Raw genomic sequence first — 18,450 nt, forward strand, 5'->3', positions numbered from 1 at the left:
CTAATAAGTCCCCCACTTCTGGGTTAAATATTGCGAAACCCCACATCCACATACAAATGTCATGGAAATCTTCACCTACGAGCCTCTGTGGATGACATTACAAGAACGAAGTCCATTGAGTGTGATCAGTGATCTCCAGGGGACCCAGCTCAGCTCATAACACCCGTGCAAAGTCCCCTTCATGAATCAATACATAGTCTATGCGGGAACCTGTACCATGTGCTCGGGAAATGTGGGTGTATTCTAGGTCCATGGGATGCAACGTTCTCCAAGCATCTAACAACTCCAATGTGTGGCACATAAACGAGACCCCTTTAGTCGGTGAATCGCCAGGCCCCAGCCGCTTTGTGCTGGATCCAACACACAGTTAAAATCACCAGCCACGAGAAGATGACCCTTGAGCTGCCAAGCGTGTTTGCAGGCCAGTAAAAAAAAAAAAAAGCATGGCTGTAGACATTGAGTGCATAGATATTGCAAATTGTGATGGGGCAGCCTTGCAAGAGCCCAATTATTATCAGATAACGACCCTCATCATCAGCGATCATTTGATCTAACTGAAAAGAAATGTTTACCTATGAGGACCCGCCATTTTTGTTGATGCTTGGGCTGAATACACTTGGCCCACCCACATACGGCGCAATTTTTGGTGTTCCACTGCATCCAATTTTGTCACTTGCAACAACGCTATGTGAACTTGATGTCTCTGTAATGATTGTAGAAGTTTATATCTCTTAAAGACTGAGCCTATGCCCAAGACATTCCAGGACCAAATGCACAAAAATATTTGAGACATGATTTTATCTGGAAGTGTGATGAAAGTAATCAGCTAAGAGTCCAGCCTAAGTCCACACCCTAGAAATGGTAATATACAAGTAGTTGACCTATACGCAAGATCAGGATCACTAATACTGCAACAGGTTTCTTGCATTCCCCATTCTGCCCTCCCCTTACCACCCCTTCCCATCTTACTACCACCCATCTCTTCTACAAACAGAGACCTTAGTCACCCTCCCGCATGGAACACTCCCTCCCTCCAGAAAGGAATTCAGATAGGCTAAGAGAGTAAGTAATAGAGCATGAGAAAGAAAAAGACAGAGAAAAGAGAGATAGATAAAGAAAAACAAGGAGAAGAACGCATATGATCCCGCGGCTATACAATTTAGAGAGTTAGAGCCAGTTATCGGACCCTGACCAAAGTCCCAGATGTATTCTAAATGTCCTGCTGGGGAGTCCCTGTAGAGCGGCAATCTGAAGTGTTTGGAGAGCCATCCAAGTTCGATAGGAGACCCCAGGTTGGCTGCGGGCAATAAGCAGATGAGGGGTGAGCTCCCCCCCAAAAAACGGGGCGGAGTACTGCCATCGATGGCACTTAGAAAGACAGTGCAGAGGTAGAAACCAAAGGGCCACAATGACATATCCTGGTTGGCTTCTCCCAGAAAGTGTCCACGGTTCTTCCTCAGGGAGGTCCCATCATCCATGAGAGACCAGGTCAGTAAATCTCCATGCAGGATCGTATATGGTGAGAAAATAGGGTCTTAACAGATCGGTCCCACTCCCCTCTGCTACAAGTGCGGAGGAAGAAATAAGGAGTAAAAGAAACTAAAAAATTCCAGTTGGAAAAGCATCGGTCACTCTCCAGATGAAGTCGCCAAGGTATCGACAAATTGACGTACAGCCTCGACAGTCTCAGATGCGGGCTTCATTCTGCCAATTTTGTTCTGTATCAACAGCACACATATTGGGGTGAAGGCCTTGCGCTGCGCCACCACGAGGGCTGAATACTCCTGAAAAATCAGGATTGAGGTGCCTTCATACTCCACAGCCCGACGCTGATTAACACATCCATTTTGTGCGCAGAGTTGAGAAATTTAGTTATTACCGGGCGAGGTTTGTTGTTACCTGCTTGTTTTTATTTATTGTATTTATTTATTTGCAGATTTTTCTATACCGACATTCATTTAGTGAAAAACATCACATCGGTTTACATTTAAGCAAGAAGGATAGCAACAGTACATTACAAGTACAATTATAGAGGATACAAGATGAAATTTAACAAACTAGTAATTACGGTAATCAAGGATATTAACTAAACTAATAATTTTACAAGTAATTAAAGGAGGGTAAGCAAAATAGTCAATTAGCTGGGAGATATTGCAAAATAGTCAATTAGCTGAAGGAGATAGTTAAGCAAGAGGAAAAGGATGGGGATCATAGCAAGAGATAATTATAAAATAGGATGTAAAGGGTGAAAAGCAAGTGTTAAGAGAGGGTGTTCAAATGGTTGGCAATTACTTCGTTGTGCGAATATAGGTAAATTCAGGGAAAGGCTTGTAGGAAGAGCCATGTCTTAAGTTTTTGCTTAAATTTTTTGGGGCATGATTCCTGACGTAAGTCAGGGGGCATATCATTCCAGGTTGTGGGTCCAGCTATGGACAAAGCACGCTCCTTGTTAGAGATGAGGAGTGTGGCTTTATGAGATGGCATGTGTAAAGTGGCAGCATGTTGAGATCTGGGTGGCCTGATAGGTTTGTGGAAGTACAGGACGTTATTGAGCCAGTGCATATTTTCTGTATAATAGTGTTTTGTGTATAATAGTTAGTGTTTTATATCTTATCCGTTCAGCAATGGGTAGCCTATGTAGTTCCTTGAGGACAGGTGTGATGTGTTCGGATCTGCGAGTGTTGGTAAGTATGTGTGCTGCTGCATTTTGCAGCATTTGTAGAGGGAGGATGGTTGCTTTGGTGAGGCCAAGAAGGAGTGAGTTACAGTAGTCAATCTTTGATAGGATTAGGGATTGAAGGACGCATTTGTGGAGGAGGGGTTTTAATTTTTTTTTTAGTGTGTGTAGTTTAAAGTACAGTCTTTTATAGTATTATTGATATATTTAAGACTTAGCTGGTTGTCGATAATGACGCCAAGGTTTTTAGCATATTGTGCGGGCGTGATTGTAGGAGGGAGGACAAGGGGTGATGTAGTATTATTATGCTTACGTAGGGGGGAGATAATCACTATTTCTGCTTTATCAGCATTTATGGCAAGGTTGATATTAGTGAGGAGTGAGCTAATTGCTGTGATTGCAGTGTCCCAGGTTTTAAGGGCATTGTGTAGGGAGTCAGTGATAGGGATGATGATTTGGACATCGTCTGCATATATGAAATATCTGAGGCCAAGTTCGGAAAATAAGTGACAGAGAGGAAGTAAATATATTTTAAAGAGGGTCGAGGAGAGGGCTGATCCTTGTGGAACTCCATGGGATAGGTTATGGGCTTGTGATTCTTTATTCATGAAGTTGACTTTATACTGTCTATTTTTAAGGTAAGTCTCAAACCAGCGCAGTGCGCTTGTTCGATACGAAGGTCTCCGTGTGTTATAGGGAGCTCCAGTACACGTGGCAGCCAGGCTTCCAACAGTGCTGCCAGATCCACGTCTCGAATGGATTCTGGAAAACTGATAAATTGTAGATTTCCCAGGCGAGACCGGTTTTCCAGATCATCCAGCTTTTTAACTTGTTTCTCTGACTCACTTTTCAGTTCTATCAGTTGTTGTTCCAGCTGCGTCACTCTCTCTTCCACGATAGTTATGTGCGTCTCGGCCTCTTGCAAGCGGGCGGTGGAATCTGTGAGAATCTGGTTCATTTGGTCAAATTTTTGATACAGCTTATCAAATTTAGAGTTCACGGCCGTTACGACGGCTTCCACCAATTCTGTCACCTTCTCATCCCGGGAGTCCAGGGACTGTGGAGTCGGAGCGGCCGCGGCCATCTTGTGATCAGTGTACCAGTATTTTTCTAAGCCGCTCCTGGCCGGTTTCGCTGCTATCCAAGTTAGGAAGGTGAAGTAGGTGAAATGGCGAAAAACAAGCAGCCAGCAAGAGTAAGAAAAGGCCCATCTTTCCAGCGCGGATAGTTTGAGTATGATGAGGGTAAGAAAAGAAACGAATTAGAGGCTTTTTGGAGGGAGGGAACACGGATCCACAGGAACATGTCCTACTCCTCCACCATGTTACGTGACCTCCAAGACAGCATTTTTCTTCCATTGCGGGCTTCAGACAGGACAGCCATATGCCAAGGCCGCAAGGCGATCACCTCTCCAGAACAAGTATTGGGCTGGGGATGAGCCACTATCACAGCACCACTTTCTGAGGAGTCAGGGAAAGCACTGTCCCCCGCTTCCTCCTGCAGAAGGAGTTGGCATGGCAGGATTTCTGGTCACCTAGGAGGTTGCAGGGAGGGGTCCGGCACACCAACAGCTAGGATGTGCCTGGAGGAGGCATTCTAGGACACAGTTGGCGCAGCGGGAGGAATGGGATCCAGGCTGAGCAGAGAGACAAACCATGGAGTGGCGACTGCAGCTCTCAGCCCCTGAGGTCAATCCTCCGTCCACAGCCAAGTGTGCCTCGATCCATCCCGGTAGCCTCGTTCCACCTAGGGGCGGGTGGTACCTGGCTGGGGGAGCCCAGCTATGTACCTACCTTGCTGCCCCCTTACTTGATGCCATCTAGTCAGGCCTTGGTTGTAGGCCAACTGAGGCCTTGACCCCGGCTGGCCAGCCTGGTCATATATAGCCCCCCCCCCCCCCCCCCTTGTTTTTACCCTGACTTTCCTGTGCAGGATTGGCACTTCAGGGCTCTTTCAGCAGCAGGGTCATGACCTGCCACGCAGACCCTGTAGCAACTGCCCCAGGGAGTGGGCAACATGGAGCCTGGCCCGCAGCTTCCTCCAGCCCTGATGCACTTACACCTTGTGGCGAGGCATTTTCAGAACCAGCATCAGTCCTGGCATCGGGATTTGGCAGCAGATCTGGGGACACCCTTGTCCCAAAGCTCTGCACAGGACCCACCGGCCGACCCACCAGTGGCATCACAAGCAATAGAGGGTGAGTCTCAAGCTGATAATTCTACTATTAGAAGTGTCAAGGGTGGCAGAAAGTTAGAGCTGCAGACCATGGTTCTAACATTTCTCAGCATAAAGTTGAATTCCAGTCAGTGTCCAGACTCCCTGACAAGTTACAGAAGCTATTCACTTTGATCCAAAGCATGCGCCAGAGTGAAGTCTCCGTCAACTGTGGAAGAGGAAATTCCATATGTAATGACTGGTCTAGCAACATAAGCAATTTGGTCTTTATCTGCCATCATTTACTATGTACGAAAGTAGAAATACAAACTTAAAAGTCTGCATAAATTAAAATAAACTAAAACTGAATAAAGTATCTAAATGAACAAAAATAAACTAAAATCATGTAAAAATGGAGTTTAGGGTTAAAAAAAATTACAAATTTTTTTTGATATTTTTTTGAAATATTCAGCTTAATGCTAATATCCGAGACTATATAATATCAAACTATGAATTTTCTTGGTGGCCCTGTAACCCCCAGTGCTAGACTTGCAAGCAGAGTAACATGCAGTATATGTTATGGAAAGGCTATTGCTTTGCACATTTTGAAATATTTATTTTTACTGAAGATTTTGCAATGAGTAAAAAAAATATATATATATACACACCGCATCTACAATCTTTTGAAAATAGAGCACCTCACAATACAAATGGAAACCAAAAGTTACCTCAAGTTCAACAAGAGCAGCAGTCACTGCATCAGTTGCCAGGTCACCAGCCTGAAGCTTTTCAATGGCCTACAGGAGGAGGAAAAAGAATAAAAGCATTGTTCTTTATTCCATTTATAATTTCTATTGAAAAAGAAATTGATTTACTGCATTTTCCTCATTTTGTGATGTTTCCAATCTAAGTCTTATACAAAAAAAAAAAAAAAGTCTACCCACTCATATTCTTCTAAGTGCAGTCACTTACAGAGAAGAAAAAAAAGAGCTAAAAGCAGCTTTAGTTCATTGCTTCAGTCCACTTTTCTTTATACTCATCGGTCTCAGGTAAACAATGTTTACAATTTTTTCAATGCAATAAAACAGTACTGATCTCCAAATGTGAATATTATGGATATTGTTCTCCTCTCATGGGCAGTATCAAGAATTTAACATTGGCACAAAACACCTTTAGTACATTTTTATGTTCCCCAACATGGCGAGCCATGTTTCAAATAGCATCTGCCTCAGGGATTCCACACCACTGCAGATGCAATTCCAAACACGGGTTGCCATGCTGCATATTACAAATATGTAGTAAAGATGTTTTGTGCCAATTTAAATTCTTGACACCGCCAACGAGAGGAGAACAATATTCACAACGTGCACATTTGGAGATCAATACTGTTTTATCATAATGAAAAAAAAGTGTAAAAATGTTACCTGAGGCCAATGATTGTAAAGAGAAGCAGGCTACAGCAGTGAACCAAAGAACTAAAGCAAATTTTAGCTTTGTTGTATGATGAGCTCTTGTTTCTTCTCTGTACGTGACTGCACTTAGGATATGAATGGCTAGGCTTTTTTCCTATAAAAATTTGAAACACCTACCAATATAGGTTTATTCTATGTATCTGATCATATTAGGGATGGACCCAAAAAACAAAGCGGAAGTCAATCCAAGGTTCAACCAGGTAAGTGCAAGGGACAAAACACCCACGCAAACAGAAATCACTAAGGGTGTATGTTTTTTGGCTTTAATAGAATTCATCAGTAAAGGATAAGCTACTTATCGAATGAGTCCTCGACTCAAACTGCTATAGAATCGACCAGGACATGATAGTGTTCACACTCATTTAACTAATTTTGATTAAAACTATGTTACCAAACATTATGGCACCTGTGTAAACTGATAGAGGTTAATAGCATTACTTTTTTGTGCCTTATTGTAAACCGTTGTGACGGTACCCACCTTAACGACGGTATAGAAAAAGATTTAAATAAATAAATAAATAAAAATATTGCTGGTAAGCATATTAGAACATTTTTCACCTTAACAACAGATGTACAAGAAATACAAATTAGAACAATGGGGCATGGTTATTGTATAATGATCCACATGACCCAATACCCCCAAGTGCAATCCATGGTCCCTCCTATCTCTCTACCTTCCTGCCCTCCCCCCTCCCAAATGTAATCCTGGTCCCTTTTATCTCTCTACCAGCCAGGAAACATGCAGCAAGTTTTTTCTTCAGCTATAGGGAACGGTCGGGGATCATACTTAGGAGGGGAGGCTGGTGTCTCACGAACATGGTCTAAAAGGGCACTACTGGAGGAAGAGGGGCTCTACGTTTATACACAGGCCGTGAAAGGAGACAAGGTGTTCATATAAGGCAATGGAACTGGCATGCCAGTCAAAAAGCTGACAGGGACCAGATGTGGCCCACAGGCTGTAGTTTGCCCTTCACTGTCCTACCTAGCTTGCACATTCCTGATGGAACATCACAGAGCCTACCAGGACTCAGGCTTCACTCTCAACACACGCTCACACATTCAATCATCATACCAAAGTTCCTTTCTGATTTGATAAATGCCCCATAAATGCAAATCAACACACCTTTTCCTGACAGCACAATTTTTAAATTCAAAGAAAATGTGTTCTTTCTTATGGACAACACAAACTTGTCTGGGACATAATAGAGACAATATAACTGGAGAAAGAAATGGTAAATGAATTACAAAAATGCATATGCTGTGATTCTGGACAAACTAATCCATGCTTTTTTCTTGAGAAGAAAGCTGCCCTCCAATCCCCATTGCTTTGCCCATCCACCCCCTACCCCAAACAATCTGAAAAAGAAAAATTATAGTGGCTTGGGTGACAACACTCTGGAATATCCCTAGTAGATTCCTTGTCCTGAGAAACCCACTATTTTTTTCTATAATGAGAACACAGAAAACACAAATCACAAAAGGAATCACATCATCAAGAAGTCCCACCTTCTGACAGGCTCTTTTGCAGACATGTTTATACTCTTTAGCTTTGGACTCAGAGTGATACCCTGCACCTATAATTAAGGCAGAAATCAAAAATCAAATTAGCAAACTACTTCTGTTCATAGCTGCAAGAAATAGTCATAGCATGCAGCAAGGGATCTGATTTATCATAGTACTTCAGCTATTCGGGCTTTGCAGAAAAACATCTGATGCTTGGGCCTAGTGTGCAATGCAGGATGTAATGAAAGCTTAGACACTAGGAAACCTTTAGAAAGAAACATTTTAAGTTTCTTAGCAGAAGATGAAACCGAGCAAACAGTGTTGTATCTTGTGGATGGGAGGACAACGTCACATACTGTTTTGCTTACCCGCCTCTAGATGTCACTAGAAGGGAAAGACACAGGCACTGGAGTTACACAATGAAATGGAACCTGCCACAGGCAGTAGTGGTGAAAAGTCTTCATTTGAAATGAGCTGGGGGTCCTACAGGAGCCAACTTTTCAAAATGACTGGGATGCTAAACAACACAAATTACCCCTTTCTAAACATGATGAAGGAGTTTGCTCAATACTGAGGGTGCTCAGGCACCTATTGGTGGTCCTAGTTTGCCTGTCAGTAGACATGATCACATCAATTAATATCACAACTATACAGGGACCAGGGAGTTTTTTTCCTTTTTTTATTGCTTGTTTAATATTTTTATTGAGGGGGCAGAGGGTTGGGCTGGGGGCGTGATGGCATCAGACTACTTCTGAATTTCTTTGCTCTCAACTTCCCTTCTTCACCTCCCCCACTCGCATATTCTTCCCTCTCTCCAGCCTTTGCCACCCTACCTGCTTCTTCCCATTATTTTCGTTCCCTTCAGCATGCTCCTCTCTAACAGCTTCGTCCCCACCTCCAGCAGCTCTCCTCCACGTTCAGGTGGCCTGGCACAGCAGCTTCTTTCCTCAGGCCCAGATTGCACCACTTTTTAGGTGCTTCTCACTTGTCTAGTCCTGTAGCACTAGTTAGCATCCCTTTTGTAAATCTCAAAAGAGGTAAAGGAATGAACAGGCATGGAGACTGGATTATCCGCTCACCCTTAGACATGCTCACTGTCAACAGAGGGCTGAGGTACGCTGGCAGGGCAGTGTGGTCAAGAAGCCCACACGTGGGATCAAACCTGGATCTTCAATTCAGGAGCAGAGAGCACTGGCAACAGAGTCATCAGATGAACATAGTTTAGAATATCTTTAAGCCTGTCCATCTTGGTAGATTCATAGCAAGAGAGCAGTAAATAGAACTATCAACTACATTCTGATCCTGTATTATTTTTTTGATCTGTAAGTTTCATTTTTTTTTTTTATTACTGTAACAGCTGCTGTTGTTTCTCAGGTAATGTCTCCATATGGGTCTGTCTTGTGCATGCTATAACAGGAATGAACTTCGGTCATAAGCTGGGGTATGATCTCAATCTCTCAAATTTCTCCTGTATTAAATGTTGTTTAAAAAAAAAAAAAATTATTAACACTCCACTTCTATGCAAACAGAGACCTTTCACCACTTACCTGCATGTACCAGCACAAATCCTAATCGTTTTCCTTTTTCTGCTTTGTTCATTTCAAATTCTTTGGCCATCACCTTTGCAACACAGACTTGAGATGATTTGGAAGGCAACACTTCAGGTGAACTCGCGCCCTTCTCCATGATCACACTCCAAGATGACCATCTTCTATCACAAAGGAGGGCATGCCACCATCCCAGAGCAAATCCTGACTGGAGATCTTCCTAAAACAAAACAAAACACACTAATGTTACAGATTGTCTTTCTGCTAACACATGAAACAGTTCAAGCAAAATTCTGTGGGCGTGCATGCAGGATGCAAACTGAACTCAGCTCACCATGTTAGAATGAAATTGAAATAAGCATAGAAAATTTTCATCATAAACATATTTCCTTCCAGAACATAACGAAAATGTAGAAAACACACACACTCACACATATTTATCTTCCAGGACAACCAATAGTCCGATACATACCAAAGTGAATGATTCCCCTACATTCTAAAAGTTAAATTGAATGAATACATAAAAATCCAGGTTTCAGTCTGTAATGCATTTTTGTCCTCTGCTTTCCATCCAACTGAAAGAATAACCATAAGCAGTTTCCACTGATTTTTTTGGCATTTTTTCCCCACACTACTTCTTTAGATGACAAATACTATCGAGACCTCCTATTGCCCGCTAGTTGCAGCTTGTTCAAAACTACTTCAATGCAAGGCTGGCCCTTTCATTAAACAGATTCAGGTGAACACATACAATGCAGCAATTTATGGGGCTTTGCTATGCATGAGCATACAGGGCTCTACCCTGACAACTACTGGCCAGTGCCCTAATCTCAGGCAGCAGGAAATAGCCCACTGATTCCTGCTCCAGGCACTCATTTCCCAGGCAAGTGGGTAGAGAACAGGAGGGGAAGAGGTGAGCTTTGAACAGACAGATCACAAAAGAGCTGCTCTGCTCTCTAATCTAGTCCCTCTCCTCCTATTGTTTCTCACTTCTCTGATGTCCTGCTGGGAAAAAGAGGAGAGAGGGATGGCATGGACAAGAATTTGATTTTGGTCTATATATTTCTATTTATAATGTGGGTCATTTCTGTATTTCAGGAAATTTTTTCTGTGTTCTGTGTGTAACCAATGTGAGGTATTCCTCTAATGCAGTGGTTCTCAAGAGGTGTGTCGGGACGCAGTGTGTCGCGAGGTCACGGAAGATATATCGCAGACCCAGCAGAAGGCTGCTCTTTCCTCATCAGTCTAGACAAGAGTTGGCTGATTTCTCCTTTTTTTTTTTTTTTAAATGTTTTATTGCTCAATTTAGCAACAATACAAAATACAATCTGCGCAACAATTCTACAAAATGCTATGTACTTGGCTTACATCGGGTAACACCTTGATAAAGATTCTGAAATAAAGCAATAAAAAGCATTATAAAGCTTCAATAATCTGATAGTAGAACTGTGTCTTTGATATATACGATTACTAAACAACCATAAGAAACTCAGTACAGAGATAGAAAACCCTTGTCGCCCCCTCCCTCCCTCCTTCCCCCTCCCCTAACTGATAGAATATAGGTGATATTTGACCGCCTTCGTCATAATCATAAAGTACACGAAAACAGGTATTAGTTTATAGTATTCGGGGACTCCTGGGTAAGTTGTGTGTAAAAGATTTAAGGAGAACATCAAGCATCTCCTGGCCTACCACACAGCCAGCACTTAAGCATTAACAGAACTGTCCAGACCCTTCTGCCACACATAATATTTAAGCCAGGTGCTCCTAAAGCCTCCCACTGTGTTCTGGAGGTGGGCTGTAATTTCTGCGAGCCTGTAAATTTGCTCCACTTTGCTTTGTACTTCCACTAAAGAGGGAATCTGAGGGGATTTCCATCATCGTGCTATTTCAATTCTGGTGGCCGAGAAAATAAAATTAGCCATAGCATTAGATTGTTCCTTCCCCTGAGATAAGGGAAAGCCCAACAGAGCTTGTTGAGGGGGAATACAAATAGGGATGCCATACAACTGAGTCAACCAGATTTCTCCTTTACTGAGTAGGAAAGGAAGCTGCTCTTGCTTCCTGCTCTTCCTGACCCAGTGGGAGGTTATTCCCTTCTCTTTCACCCAGAGCAGAGAAAGATATCACCAACTCCTGTTTGGGTTATTGCCAGGTTCTTGTGGCCTGGTTTGGCCTCTGTTGGAAACAGGATGCTGGGCTTGATGGACCCTTGCTCTGACCCAGCATGGCAATTTCATATGTTCTTATATGGGCCCAAAAGGACACCAACTTTATCTTCCTCTGCCTGGCTAGTAGTGAGACTGCTGATGCTCTCTTCACCCCATATGGCCTGGAAATGAAAGCAGGAGCAGGAGGGAGAGAGGTGCATGCTCTATAGATCCACTGCCGACTTCCGCTGCTGCTGCCTCATCTTCTTCCTCTCCTGAGTGCTTCTTGCTCTCATCTGCTGCTGGTTAAGTGGGAGAGAGACTCTGGATCGGACTGATGACTTATTATGCAGGCTGGGAGCCAGGAGGAGGGGGAAAGGTGCTGGACAGGAAGGCCTTGGGAGATAGACAGAAGTCTGCTGGGTAGGGAGAGGTGAAGGAAGGAGGGGCTGAAGGCTGCTGGGCAGGGAGGAGAAATGGAAGTGGAGGTGTTTCCATTCCAGTTTTTGTTTCTGCACTTGTAATTTGTGGTATTTTATTCCTCATTAGGTGAAGGTAGGTTGTCTGTATTCTGTATGTGTGTGACTGAGATGAGGTACTTCACTAGCATGTAGGGATTTGTATCAGTCTTATTTGTTGTATTTTCTCAATATGATATTGCACTGGCGGTGAACTGCTGCCTTTTCATGGGTAGGGCTATTGCTGTTTCATTTCTTGGAGTTAATGCTGCTTCGGTATGGCGGGTTTGATAAACATTTATTTTATTTTATTTATTTAACATTTTTTATAGACCGACATTCATTGGGAACTTCACATCGGTTTACACAGAACATGAAGGTAGCAATAATGGCTTTACAGGGAACTGGTATTTAAACAAGTTAGAACTTAATATAATATAGTAACTGAGATAAAGAATGACTAAGTATTTACAGTATAAATAGTGTCTAAATATTTACAGTAACAAAGGAGGGGAAAGCATTTCTGGTGGGGGGTGGAGGGAAGGGGTTTAGAGGAGAGGTATGTTGTGGAAGGTCAGGAGAGGTCAAAGAGTGATAAGATAAGGCATTTCTCTAAAAAGGGTAACATAGAGAGAGCATGGGATATTACAGGGGAGGTACAGAGGCGGGTTTGTTTTTTTCCAGGTTTTGTATTATTTTACAATGCCCCTGGTAGTAGAGGGAGTTTGTGATGCTGTTGTTAAGATAACACCAGAATCAAAATATATTTTATATGGTAAGTTGTACAGGGAAATGTCTTAGTTCTGCTCTGAACCCATTGTTAGGAAGCGGGAGATTCCCGTGGATGCAGAGTATATGTTTATATTTAGTCCCACTGTGGTCATGTGTTCAGTGTGTCACGCAGGTGAGCGTCATCTCTCAGGTGTGTCCTGATAGAAATAAGGTTGAGTACCACTGTTCTAATGATTAGTTTTTCATGGGGGCAGTGTCTCCAGGTGGGTTTGTTTTGCGCATAATGACAGGAATGAACCTCATTCGTTAGCCAGGGTATGTTGAGAATGATCTCTTATTACTAATGCCCTTCTTAGTACTTGCACTGTAGTTTCTTTATACTCCTGCTTATTTTGTTTTCCCAACAGGACATGTATTATTTCCATAATAATACTCAAAGATGTTAAAGCACTTTTAGAATTCAGGTACAATAAAACCATTCCTAAAGGGGCTTATAATCTGAGCAGGTATCTGAAGCAACAAGGGATAAAAGCAACTTGCTCAAGGTCACAAGGAGTGTCAATGGGGAAGTGGTTTCTCTGGTTCTCAGCCCACTGCACTAGCCACTAGGACATCCCTTTTCCCTCCTGAGAATTGTAATATTGTTCTAGCACCTGCTGTAATATTTGCATTGCTGCCTTTTCATAGATAGGGTTGTTGCTATTTGAGTTCTGAGAGGCAGAGCTGTTTCGATATGGCAGTTTGTTGTATAAGTTCTGAGTAACATTTTTGTAGGGCTTTGTATTACTTAAGAATATGTCTGGTAATGGAGGGAGTTTGTGTCACTTTTCAGAGGTGACAAAAGAGAACTTTATATTTTATTTTTTGTGATATATTTTCTTTGCTAAACCAAGCATGGCCATATGTATTTTATTTGTATTTCTGTTTTTGCTAAATTGATTGTGTATGTATTTTTGTTCATCGCTCAGGCCTTCATTGTGTTGAGCGATTTAAGAAATTTTAATAAATGTAAATATAAATGGAAATACATAAATATTTATAAATATACTTATATATATATATATATACATATATTTATATATAAAAAAGGCAGTATAAATCAAAAGCTTAAGTGTTTAACACAATGAACAAAAAATAGAAATAGAAAAAGTGAACACTATTGACAAAAGTTTCCATTACACAAATCTTATATAATTTAAAAATTAAAAATACTTTATTCAAAATATTCTTACATAAACTACACATGAAAGACAATTCAAAATAGATTTAAAACTGAAGTCATGATACCTAAAGCATTCTGACTTTCTTATAAGAAACTTGATGATGTGTTCCATGAGTGATAGGGCTGCCACACAGTATCCTTATAAAGGTCTTTATGGACTGGCACAAAAATTGATGAATTATGAAAGAACGAAGACTTAAAAACTTTAACCTCAAGGTCTACTAAATCATGACTTGACAGTGATTCAAAATAGATTTTTTTGTGTCATGCTACTAAAAACGCAATTATATCATCAATAACAGCTGAGCCTTGTGCAAAATATATCTCAACTTGACAAAAGACCTTCATTTCACCTTATTAAGGCATCTTCAGGAGGTAAGAGACATGGATCATGAAAACATGAGAAGCCAGAATTAAACACAATCTTAATGATTCATCAGAAACATAGTAGAGCACAAACAGCTCTTATATTCAATTTTAAACAAATTCAAGTATAGAAGTTTACCTGAGCCTTCCTTTCACTACAGCTTCTGACAGGAAAACTAAAATGTGGAGGAGTAGTCTAGTGATTACAGCAGCGGGCTTTGAACTAGCAAAACCATGGTTTAAATCCCGCTGCCGCTCCTTGTGACCTTGGATAAGTCAGTCACTTTACACTCCACTGCCTCAGGTACAAACTTACAGGGCCATTCTTTATTCTGCGAAGGGCCGGAATCAGGGCGGTATTATTCTAATTAGGGGAAAGGGAGGAGTGTGGGTGGGGTTTGAGCGCAGTTATCTTCGGGCAGCACTGCAGGCAATAATGTTTTTCACATTATCGCCAGCAGCACCGCTGGAAATAACTACACCTTTTCCCATGGCGCTATGGGGGCGATAGTGTGCGGCGCAGCCGACTGCCCACTATCACCCCTCTGCCCCCTTTTTTTTCGCACATCTAGGGGTGAGCCCTCTCGGGACAGAGAAATACCTGTAGCACCTGAATGTAATCCGCTTTGAAGTGCCGAAAAGCGGAATATAAAATCAGATAAATAAATAAATAAAACGAGGCTCTCCAGCCCAAAGTGGAAGCATCTGTCATTAATATTGTTTGGTGTGAGATCGGCTAGAGGAATGCGCCAATACTTAACACCTCTGGGCTGTAACCTCCAACCTGTCTTGTTTCATCTGAGCAGTTACAATCACCTTAGTGTCCAGCGGCTATAGTAGCTGGTTGATTCCTGAGTCCCAATAGAGGTGACGCATGTGAAGGCACATCAAAGAGATCATGTGAATCACTGCCACTAGTTTATGGTAGGCAGTTGATGATGATGTTTTAGCAATTTGTCTGCGGTCTGTCGCAGTGTTGATGCTCTTATTGGGAGGGAGAAACATCCTCGAAAGAGTCAAATCTAATTGCACTCCACTGAATTGAAGATGCTAAGTCGAAGAATGGATTTCTTGTAGTTGATGAAAAAACCTAGAGACTGGAGCCAGTGAATCGTTATCTTGGTATGTGACAGAAGAGTATTCTCTCTCAGGGCTACTATTAACCAGTCATCCAAATTAAGAGAATTGTGGCACTGTGTGCGATCTGAATGGGCAAAGAATAGATATAGGCTAGGCTCTGGCTGGTTATTCATGAACATTTATTAATTCAGAAAAGAAAAACAACTCTGTGGCTTTTTGATGCTTATAAACAAAAGTAACAATGCCTCAGCTTATAGTCTCTTGGACTGGACTTCCTAAGGTTCCTCCTGAATCCCTGGGGCCCCCCGTTCCCTCCTGGGCCTGACTAGATATAAACCTTCCAGGGTCTTCCTCCCAGACCAGGATTCTCTGCTGTCTCAGGCTTAAGGTGTTCCAGGCCAATCGTCTGGATCTGGTACCTTAAGGCAATGGTCCCCAACCCTGTCCTGGGGGACCACGAGCCAGTCAAGTTTTCAGGATATCCACAATGAATATGCATGAGAGAAAATTTGCATGTTATGGAGGCAGTGCTTGCAAATTTTCTCTCATGCATATTCATTGTGGATATCCTGAAAACCTCACTGGCTGGTGGTCCCCCAGGACAGGATTGGGGACCACTGCCTTAAGGTATTCTAGGGTTCTCTGTTGTATCCCCTTCACAGGAATATTCAAATCCCATGGTGGTATAAGTGCCTCATTACTACCATAAAGCAGTTTGTGAAGACCCTGGGGGGGGGGGGGGGAAGAGTCCAAACAAAAGAAACTTGAATTGATAGCACATCCAGTTGTGCTGAATGAAAGTCATTTTGAATTTTTCTCGCTGGTGATGCTGATTGAGGTTCCATAGGTTTAGGATGGGTTGGAGTCCTCCACCTTTTTAAGGATTAAGAAGCATTGGGAATAAAATCCCTGATTGTGATGTGCATTTTCTATATAGAATTTTGTTCTAGAAGCTTCTGTACTTCTTGAGTTAAAAGGCAGAGGTGCAACAGTTTGGAGGGCAGTATAACCATGTGAAGAATTAACGGCTGTCTCAAAAAATGTAGTTGACATCCCTGCTGTACTATTTTTATGACCTATTGATCCGTAGTTATTTGTTTGTTTCCATAATGCTAACTGAAATCTGATTCTGCCCCTACCTATACTCCTGACTGATTAAATTGATGGAGGGTGGCACTATATATTTTTTTATTAAAATACTTATCCTCTGCTAATAACTGTACACCATGCTAAGCAGATTACAAGCAATTTTAAGCACACATACATAAAACACCAATAAAAGTAAGTAAAAACTAAATTCTACATTAATAAATACAGCATAAAATATCCTTACAAAACAATCCCACATCAAAGAGAATCACTGATAACCTATTTGTAATCAGGAAGCATTAAATGCAAACTAAAACAAGTATGCCTTCACTGTTTTCAAAATATTTTTATGTCATCCAGTCAATTTAAATAATTAGAAAGCTTGTTCCATAGCACTGGTTCTATCATTGAGAATGAACAACAAGTGGCTTATAAATGAGAATTCTCAGTGAAGGAACCACAGAAACATAGAAATAATGGCAGAAAAGGACCAAATGGTCCATCTAGTCTGCCCAGCAAGCTTATGGTAGTATCTGCTTATCATTTCCCCAGACCATAAAAGTCAGGGCTCTCATTGGTTGCTGTTCAAATCCAATTCCCCTTTTCCCCCTGCCATTGAAGCAGAGAGCCATGATGCAGTTGCATCAAGAGTATTTATTTATTTATTTTTAGTTTTTATAAACCGACGTTCCTGTATAATATACATATCACACAATTAAAGCTCTTTTTCTCAAAACAGATGGATGATGTTGGCACTTTTTATCATGTGAGTAATCATTCCTCTTAGATCCCATTGGGACCTTTGGATGCAACTCTAAGTATCTTTAAAGATCTTGTACGGAAAGATGTTGAAGTTGTTGAGAGGATGTGATTAAACAAAGATAACTTTACTCTATCACAGCGACAAGCTTTGTTTAGTGTCAAAAATGATTCTACAATAACCATCAAAGAAGCTGATAAGTGAAGCATGCACTGCATGCACTGCCTCCATAACATGCAAATTTTCTCTCATGCATATTCAATGTGGATATCTTGAAAACCCGACTGACTGGGGGGTCCCCAGGAAAGGGTTGGGAACCACTGCCTTAAAAGCACAGATTAAAGCATTAACTGAACTAGCTTTTGAACTGGGCATTCTAATTACGAAAGAATTAATTTTTTTAAATAAAGATTTTTCACAGACTCCAGTTTTCTATACATTGCCTAAATTGCATAAACATGCTACACAGCCCCCAGCATGTCCTATAATTTTTCCTAATTCGCTACTTGAACCATTGCCCCAGTATGTATATACTCTTTTTGAGACCTATCATTCCAGAGTGCTTCACATGTAAAAAAGCTCCACGTATTGTCTCTAAATATTTTCACTTTTTTTTTTTTAATTTATTGTTTATTAAATTTCTTAAACATTTTACAATGAATAAAAAAAAAGAAATTTAAGTTACATTCATATTATCAACATACGTATGTACTTCAAGAAGAAAAAAAAAAATTTTTACATGTACTCCTAAATAAAGTCCACATCATGGGAGGCATTTAGCAATTTAACAAAAGAAAATTTTCATTCAAATGAAATAATGTGGGGTAATTTATCTATACTACCAGGATCTTTAATCTGTTGTGATAACATCTCGTCCTTCTTTATCATTTAGGAAAGTTTCTAGGTGTGTAGCTCAAGGAATACAAATTTATTTTTATTAAACATTACTATACAACGACAAGGAAACTTGAGAAAATATGTGGCACCAAGTGCCACTACTCTCTCTTTTAAAGCAAGAAACATTTTTCTTCTCATCTGGGTATTCCTAGAAACGTCAGGAAAGACCTGGATGGTCTGCCCACAAAACTTAAATACCTTATTTCTAAAGTACTTTTGTAGGACTAAATTTTTCTCCTGCTCCAAACCAAAAGCAACAATCAATGTTGCTCTGGTTTGTATATCGTCCATAGACGCCTCTAGAAAAGATGTTAGATTAGGGCTCTGTTCCGATAACATATCT

The 18,450-nt window shown here is 41.3% G+C and overlaps 1 protein-coding gene across 1 annotated transcript in view; it reads right to left on the reverse strand.

Annotated features, from left to right (window-relative positions):
• Nucleotides 1-18,450, reverse strand: part of TASP1 (taspase 1) — a 352,009-nt gene that overhangs the window by 293,558 nt on the left and 40,001 nt on the right. Inside the window, exons 2-4 of the mRNA XM_029593555.1 lie at nucleotides 9,354-9,573; nucleotides 7,810-7,877; nucleotides 5,560-5,628 (exon numbers count right to left, since the gene is read on the reverse strand). Coding sequence (XP_029449415.1) covers nucleotides 5,560-5,628; nucleotides 7,810-7,877; nucleotides 9,354-9,492 — 276 coding nt within the window. The 5' untranslated portion in view covers nucleotides 9,493-9,573. The remainder of the gene's footprint in view (nucleotides 1-5,559; nucleotides 5,629-7,809; nucleotides 7,878-9,353; nucleotides 9,574-18,450) is intronic.

This window comes from Rhinatrema bivittatum, chromosome 3, assembly GCF_901001135.1.
Source record: "Rhinatrema bivittatum chromosome 3, aRhiBiv1.1, whole genome shotgun sequence".
Taxonomy (NCBI): Eukaryota; Metazoa; Chordata; class Amphibia; order Gymnophiona; family Rhinatrematidae; genus Rhinatrema; species Rhinatrema bivittatum.